General features: G+C 43.6%; 1 protein-coding gene across 5 annotated transcripts in view; it reads right to left on the reverse strand.

Moving 5' to 3' along the window:
- Positions 1–8,449, reverse strand: part of ANO6 (anoctamin 6) — a 186,668-nt gene extending 178,219 nt beyond the window's left edge. For all 5 annotated transcript variants that reach the window (XM_021704770.2, XM_021704769.2, XM_021704771.2 and 2 more), the window contains exon 1: positions 8,176–8,449. In XM_021704770.2, coding sequence (XP_021560445.1) covers positions 8,176–8,248 — 73 coding nt within the window. In that variant the 5' untranslated portion in view covers positions 8,249–8,449. The remainder of the gene's footprint in view (positions 1–8,175) is intronic.
- Positions 8,450–8,913: the final 464 nt, after the last annotated feature.

Genomic DNA, 8,913 nt, shown 5'->3' on the forward strand with positions numbered 1-8,913 from the left:
CACTTCCCACCCTCTCTTTGAATCTCCTAGTTTTCCCAGGTAGCATCTATGATCAATGAATTTATACTATTACTTGTCTCACTTAGAAACAATGGTGGGTTTTCCTTGTTCGTTTTTCTTTTCCTTTTTTTTTTTAGAAAAGGGATCTTATCTTTTACACAAACTAAGCATCCAGAGTTTGTTTATGTAATAAGTAACAGCAGAAAGAAATAAAATGATACAAAAATGAATGCAATGGTTTCAAATCATTATATAAACAAACTTTTAAAATAATGCTAGGGGCACCTGGGTGGCTCAGATGGTTAAGCGTCTGCCTTCAGCTCAGGTCATGATCCCAGCGTCCTGGGATTGAGCCCCGCATCGGGCTCCCTGCTCAATGGGGAGCCTGCTTCTCCCTCTCCCTCTGCCTCTCTCCCTGCTCATGCTCTCTCTCTCTCTCTCTGTATCTCTGTGTCTCAAATGAATAAATAAAATCTTTAAAAAAAAAAAATAGACACAGCTTCATAGCATTTAAAAAAATAAATAAATAAATAAAAAATAAAATAATGTTAAAGGTCTGAGTTTTATATGTGAGAAGGGTGTATAATGTTTGCTTACAGTTTAGTGGGGAATCATTTTTCTTAAAAACTAAGCACAAATCAGAAAAAAAATGCTCAAGGCTGTGTCTATGTGATGCCACAAGAAAAATTTAGCCATCATTTTGTCTGTGACAAGCCAAAGATTATCTTCCAAATATCTAGATAGAATGTCTGGAGAAATCATAAAAAATTCAATTATGTCAACACAATCTTAGTTTACATAAAACAAGCTTTACAAACAAGCCTGTAATTTGCATAATTGTACTTTGTGAAAGAACATCTATTTGCATGACTGACCTATGGCTAAAGTTCTGCCAAAGTTAAAATTAAAATCATAAAAAAGACCATTTTAAAGATCAATATCCTTTTCCCCTCAATTCCAAGTATTTGTATTTTTAAATAATGTGGGAAGTAGTAGAGTTTCAATGTCCTAGATTAAAAGCATTAAATATAAAAGCAACATTTGGACTTCACAAAAGAATGTATTTTCTTTCATTCATACTTTTAGCTCCTGAATTAACTTACTGCAGCAAGTTCTTTCAGTGAGTATTCAGACATGTAGCCAGGGCAGTAATAAATACCACAATAGAGAAAGTTGCCTATTAACCCTTCAACTTGTCTTCCATGCAAATGTTCCATCTGATGTTCTGGCTGAGGAATATTTGAATTGCTTTTTGGTACATATCCACACTATTCCATTGTTGACATTTTCATCTTGTATTTTTAAACTGGCTGCTTCTTGGGATGGATTCTAATTAATTTTAGTTGCAGTATTATAGAGCAAGGCAAAACTAAAGGAAAAGCAATAATAACAATGATGATAATGACTTAAGACAATCAGTTGATTGCATCAAATTCTCACAATCTCTATCTTTACATAGGAGTTATCAGTCAAGAAGTACATTTCCTTGGTTGAAGGTAATTGGAAATGATGTTTTTCTATTCTAAATTGGTGACTTTCACACAGACCCAGACCTGACTACGTCGTATCAAAAGCAGATCAAGCTTTAATCCTATGGCATATACAAAGCTTCCATTAAAATATAAAAAACTGTCCCTGAGCAAATGTTTGCTGAGTATCTACTATGTGAAAAGCATTTTGATATGCAGGCTGTGCAGTACAAAGGTGAGTATGATAGCACTTTTTCCTCAAAGACTATATAAACTTTGCCTTAAGATGTATCAGCTAGAATACAAAACACAAACTGATAACAGACGAAAACCTGAAGTATTAGCTAGAGTGGAAACTCTTATTAAAACGTAATCATTTTAATCTAACCTGCTACAAATACCACTTGAAAGTTTAAGACCATCTTTCAACTGAAAGCTAGATCATGGGATTCTTAATAATGTATTATAACCTCCCTTCAAGAATGTCAGAATTTAAATAGTATCTCTGACAGAAACCTTCACAGCTTTTGGTCTAAATTTACTGGTTTCCAAAAGGAAAAAAAAAAAATGTACTGCAATCAACATATGTGAATATTGCAACCACTTGAGAAAAAAGAAAGGGGTGTGTGTGGAACTCTTTTAGAGTTGTGTCTGTGTCAGATTTAAAGAACAATGGGAATTATAAGAGGAGATGAGAAACACTTTAGAAAGCAATTCTTTGACTTGAAAGTTAAAACACCGAAGATAAATTGTGACTGAGCATTTGAAACTGAAAATAACAGGTTTATATATATATATATAAAGGGGGGGGGCAAAACTATACTCAAAGAGAAAGGCTTTAAGGACAGTTCACTTTGTTTTGTTTTTTAACTGTCATTCTCCTGGTAGAGACTATCTCCCCCTTGCCACAGCAAATAAAGACAGCATCAAAGTTTATTTCTTGAGAAACCACATTTAGGAATACTCAAGACACATCGTTGTCCTACTTATCTATTTCTGATCCCTTCCAGGGCTGTTCAAGCACTGCATCTGAACAGTCCCCTTGGCAAGATTACGTGCTTTCTCCTTGATACCACCACGGACCCTGGCACACATCTTGATTACAGCATTAATCACAGACTACCTCAATTATATATTCATGTATCTGCCTCCTTCCTAGGAGGAAGGTATGGGAGGTCAAGGACCCTGGAACCTAGCAGAGTACCTGATAAACTATGTACAATCAACAGATAACAGGGAATCTCAAAGTGCCATAGAAGAGAATTCTAGTAGGGACATAAAACCACCTAAGCATAACGTTAATCAAACTATTTAAAAAGAGCAATTCACTTATTGAGTCTTTCAACAATGATCTGCTGGGCTTCTACTGAAGAGCAAGCACCATTCCAGGCATGAGGGGCATAGCTTGGAACACAAAGCATGCAAGACACCTGCCTTCAGGGAACCTATATGTTAGAGGGTGAGGAAGAGAACATTTTTTTAATTATAGCAGTGAATGTTTGGGATATTTTGCATGATCTCTAGAAGACCCAAATGACCTAGTCCCGGTGCCCAAGAAATTTACACTCTAGTTGTGGGGATAAAGATAATCAACAACAAAGACAAAATACAAAGTGAATCCTAATTGTGTAGAACAGAAAAATAAGGGGTGTGACAATTTATTGGTGGGCACTTTGGGCAATGAGGATCAGTAATAGCTTTCTAGGTTTGTGACAGGCTTGGAAGGAGAGTGAGCCACTGAAAAACAGAGAAGCTAAGTCTGGTATGAGCAAGGATGGGAAATGGTCTGAGCCAAAGCAGAGGAGAAAAGTGTTAACACTCGTTGGAACAACAGAAAAGTCTCCCTTCCTGCACACCTGCCACCACTTTCCACCTAAGTGGAAAGTCCAAGAGTGCTGCCGTTTGCTGGAAGCAATGGGTCTCTGAGGCCTGGGAGATGTCACCTCTTTCCTAAACTTTCAGACCACTCCTCTCTATTCCCATGGCCACTGCAGGCATTTCCAAACCTGACTCCTAGAAAGCTTACCTCTACCACCTCCCCTCTCCACCCCATTTTCCAACGTGCTGCCAGGGAGATCTATCCTAATGCAAATTGGATCCTATCACTCCTTTCCTTAGAATCTTTCAGGTGCTTCAAATCCCAAATCCTTAAAACATGCAGAGTCTTCTTCCCGGTGCGGCCCCTGCCTGCCTCCCTAGCCCTGGGGCTGCTCCCTTCCACCACAGGCAATTCCATGGGACTTCTGACTTTCCCTCCGCCCTCCCTGCCACTGCACCTGCCTGGTCCTCCAGCGTCCAGCCCAGCCATCTCTGCTGGGAAGCTGCCTCCCACACCTCCTCCCATGGCTGTGTACGTACCTCAAGAATGGCACTTACTGCAAAGGGCTGGTTCCACAGAACCCATTTCCCCATGGCCAAGAGGTGCATTTCACTCATTTTTAGGCTCCCAACACCCAGCCCCACACCTAATCCTGCACCGAGCACAGAAGGTTTGCTCAGTTAATATTGATAAAACTGGGGCTAGGTTCAGATCTGCAGGTGATTAAACAAAGTTTGTAGGGAGAAAACTTGTGCAGGAAGTCTGTGTCAAAATGTGACATCAAAAAAAGAGCCAATAAAGGCACCTGAAAGATACAGCTGGACCGTCACAGCTCCGAGGTAATGGGCCTCTAGGCCACACTGCACCCCCCACCCCCCAACCAATGACATGACCATCCGCTGTGGGGATCAGAGAGTAAATTCTACCATAAATAGATTGGGAACCCAAAGCAACCAAACAAGCATCTAAACAAAACCTTTTTGCCTGAACCATCTGACTTGTTCCTGATAATTCCCTTCTTTATTGAGAATACTTTTCCTCTCTCAGCAAAGTTTGAACCACAGAAATGCAAAATAAATAAATAAATAAATAATCAGCACACTAAATATACTACCTACATCTTAGCTATAAAAGATGTTTCTATCATTTTCTACATGAATAGGAAGAAATGGTGGATTTTATTCACTGGTTAATCGGGGGGGGAGGGTAGTCCTGGAGGCAGAGCAGCCAAGAACGCTTTTTTGCACACCTGACCCACAGAACCTGCCTGGACATGTGATCTCCACCAGCACCAGCGCAGTGCCTAAGGGCTAGAAGCCACCTATTTCCACTACTGCGTACGTGTCACCTCTGCATTTGGTTGCTGGAGCTGATTTAGAAAATAAGGGGTGTTTTGCAAAAATGCTTTCATGTCAACAGGTTGCCTCATTCACAAACGTTTGGGCACAATTTCTGGTGGCCCTGAGTAAAGCAAATATGGAAAAGATGCTCACAGTAAGATTTACCAACTTTGATTCTCTAGTCAGGTTCATGTCAAACAAGGAGGCAATCCTTACAAGTAAAGCACCAAACAGTGCTTCAAAAGTAAGCAGAAACCCACTGGTAGAAAAAAAAAAGAAGGATCCTAAATCCCAGTCTACTACAGGGCACCCTTCCATACATGTACATAAAACATTTATATCATATAACCGGGGACCACATCTAGTTTAAAAAGTTTTTCTTTTTGTCTTTTGCAAATTAGCTGATAGATGTTTTACCCAGGAACTACGTCAAAAATGACTCTACTGTTCTCAAATACAAAGTTAATATTTATAGAGGAATTACACAGACATCTTCAGTACCTGAGTGGATTTTAAATTACACAACTATTAGTAATGACAATCCAGTACTAGGAGGAATACGTTAGCCAAGAGCTTTAACATAACTGCATTATAAAACCAGAGGCACAGGTTAAAAGTATCATCTTCATTTCACCAGAACCTCCTCTCCCATAGGTGGAAATTATAATTATTTTGTTAAAGGCTATATACCATCAGCCTATTTCTGTTAACCTTTAAAAAGACTTACTACTTTACAATGACATAAACTTTCTACTGGCATGCTAAACATTTGCGCTTGTTATAAAATCAGTGCAACCCAAACTGAATTTGTATAACAACCAAAAACTGCTGAGATACTAGTTGCCTGACATAAAATGTTGAATTGACCCCTATACACAGTAAAGTATCAATATCAGTGGCCTATGGAAGGAAGGGTGAAGGAGGAGTAGAGATATTTAACTTTTTATTAAACATAGTTACCGTTTGACTTGATAGAACCAGCATAAATTACATCTGTAATTAAAAATAAGAACCTATTGCCACATACTTAAGATAAATTTTATGATGCCTCATCTGGTAAACATACACTAGACCAAATTAGTTTTCTTTCTAAACTGAGGTCTATTGACGGCACAGTGGAACAAACAAAGCGCAGAGTCTCTCGCTCACTTTGATTTCCATTTGGATTTTTATCCTATTTACAATACTCAATACAAACAGTAACACCTCACCATAACAGACAAGAGTATATTCCTATGAGGGGCACCTGGGTGGCTCAGTCGGTTAAGCATCTGCCTTTGGCTCAGGTCATGATCCAGGGTCCTGGATAGAGTCCTGCATCAGGCTCCCTGCTCAGCGGGGAGTCTGCTTCTCCCTCTGCCCCTCTCCCTGCTCCTTCTCTTTCCCTCACTCTCTCTCTCAAATAAATAAATAAAATATTTTTTAAGTATATTCCTATGAAACAGACTGTGCTACTTTATTATAACTTTTTAAAGTTTGCTATGACTTACACTTTTATGTAATCATGATTTACCAGTAAAGCCTGCTAAATAGTAGCATTATACATTATCTGACAGCTGAGTGACCAGGTGGAAAGTGGACTAATGCACACAGGTCTTGCAAGTCAGAAAGCCTGGGTTCGAATCTTAACTAGCTATACAAAAAGCTTGGCAGATCAACCTGTGAGCTTCAGTTTTCTCTCTAACAACAACAAAAAAAGAATACTATTGGCTCCCTCCACCTAATAAATTGTTCTCAAATGAATGAAAGGTAAAGCTAAATCATGAAGTATAAGCCCCTCTATTCAATTTGTTCCTGGTCAACAAGGAAGTTATCAAGTTCTTTGGCTGTAAGTGAGCAGTGCCTATAATAGCCAAGATATGAAAACAACTTAATTGTCCGAGTACAGATGAATAAAGATGTGGTGGGTATGTGTGTGTGTGCATATATATAACCATCACCACCAGCATCATCACCACCACCACACGCACCCCTGACCACGCTCCTCACCCTTGCATCTGGGCAATGGAGTATTATTCAGCCATGAGAAAGAAGGAAATCCTGCCATTTGGGACAACATGGATGGAACCTGGAGGGGCATTATGCCAAGTGAAATAAGTCTGACAAAGACAATTACTGTATATCACTTGTAGGTGAAATCTACTAAAGCTGAACTCACAGAAATAGTAGAATGGGGGGGGAGGGGATGTTGGTCAAAAGGCACAAACTTCCATTGTAAGACAAGTTCTGGGGATCTAAGGTACAGCATAGTGATTATAATACTGTATCCTGTACTTGAAAGTTGCCAAAAGAGTGTACTTCAGATGTTCTCACCACAAAAAGGAAATGGTAATTATGTGAGGTGATGGAGGTGTTGGTTAAAGCTGTAGTGGTAATCATTTTGCAACATATAAGTATCAACTCAGTACTTTGTACATCTTAAACTTACACAACGTTATATGTAAACTGTATCTCAATACAGCTGGGGAAAAAATAATAAAGAAAAAACCACACCTAGCTCCTAAAATTAAGTTACTTCTAAAGTTATTAGAGAAAAACAGGACTTTAGGACATGAGCAGGAACTGCTATGTTTTAAATTGATTTGGCATGCAGGAAACAGACTCAGAGTCTCTGAACAGACCACCACGGTAATTTAATTGCCAGTCTTCTGGAGGGACCCAGTATGTCATCATTCCCTGACAGTGATAGTCTCCCTTCTCCAATTGTTTTCCCCTTCCCCACCTCCTCCCATCCCTTTTGATTGCTGTGGTTGTTTTACTCTTAAACAGCTCTCCCTCCTTTCTGTCTACAACTTGTAAACATTTTAAACTCTAACTAGAAATGATAACACCCAGGCTTGGCTTCCACTCCCCCACCGCCCACTCCCAGCCCCGGCCCGCCAAGCTCCAGGGGCCCTCGGGACTCGTAGAAATGTCCTGAGGGCCGCCCGGACTACGTCTTACTCCAATCACTGCCCCCGCGGGCTCTGCGGCTGAAAAAAAAAGGATCCCTGGCCGCCACCCGCGGCCACAAATCGGTTCCCGGGGCGCCCCACCCAGCCCTCACCCTCCCTCCCAGAGCCGATCCTTCCTTTCTTTCGCTTTACAGCGGATGCAGGTGGGTCACACCCCTGCTCTCCGAACCGGGGTGGGCTCTCCGCCTCGCCGCCCTCCGGAATCCCCAGTGCAGGTTCGAGGGGGGAGGAAATGACCCAAAAGTTGCTGCTTCTGAGTCAAGACTCCGGCGCGCGGAGCCCTCCCTGTATCTAGCATGACTACTCAGAGGCTGCGGCCGCGGCCCGCCCAGACACTGTTCTCGGCAGCCCGTGCGCGCCCGCGCCTCCCCGGCCTTCACGCGGGCGCCGGCCCGCCGGCAGCTGAGCCGCGAGGCGGCCGCATTGCGGCCTCGGGACCGCGGCGCGGGCTCCCTCCTCCCCGTCCGCCGGCGCCCGCGCCCCTCGGAGCGGCCGAGGGTCCCCGCAAGCCGCCCCCCGAGGAGGGCGCGGCGCCCACGCGCATTCCCCAACTTCTTCCGGCGCCGGCCCATGCCGGGGAACCCCTCGCTCACCGATATCCCCGTCGTCGTCCTCCTCCTCCTCCTGGTCCATTTCTAGCAGGACGTCCCTGGTCATCATTTGCATGGCTCCCCCAGAGGGCGGTTCCGAACTTGGCGCAAAGTTGGGGACCCCCGGGTTCCGGAACAACGCGGCTCTGGCGAGGCCCTGCGTCCGGGCGGGGGCGGCGGGGCGCGTCTGGCTCCCGGCTCAGGGGCTGCAGTGGCCAGCCCGCACTCCTGGAAGCCGAGCCAAGCGGCCGCCGACCCGAGCCCTGCGCTCAAGACAGCCACTCACCACCCGAGCGGGGCCCGGCCACTGAGCATGCCCAGTGAGAGAGCCAGGCTCGCTGCGGAATGATTAAAACTTCCCCCAGGTTTATTAGGCTTCCAGAAGGAAGTCGGGACGCGAGCGGGAGTAGTCGGCGTTCGCGTTCTGCACGCGAGTGACCTCGGGGAAGGGGGAGGCGGGAGCACGCGGGAGTGGGAGTGGACAGGGTTCCCCAAACGTTGCCTCCAAACGAGGCAGTTCTCTGTTCTAAGGTCATATATGGACACACACTGAGGCTTGCTTTCTTTGACATGTGTTACTGCAGAGGGGAAAAACGCCACTACAGCTCAGGTGGGGAACCCTGAGGGCGAGTACGTTTGAATCGTATTTAAAGGCTACGCGGAGCCCATGGAGGATCTCCAAGCATCAATTACTCTGACCCCAAAGTGAGGAACCGTGTATTCTATGGGGGAAAAGGTAGA

Source organism: Neomonachus schauinslandi, chromosome 5, assembly GCF_002201575.2.
Source record: "Neomonachus schauinslandi chromosome 5, ASM220157v2, whole genome shotgun sequence".
In the NCBI taxonomy this organism is placed as follows: Eukaryota; Metazoa; Chordata; class Mammalia; order Carnivora; family Phocidae; genus Neomonachus; species Neomonachus schauinslandi.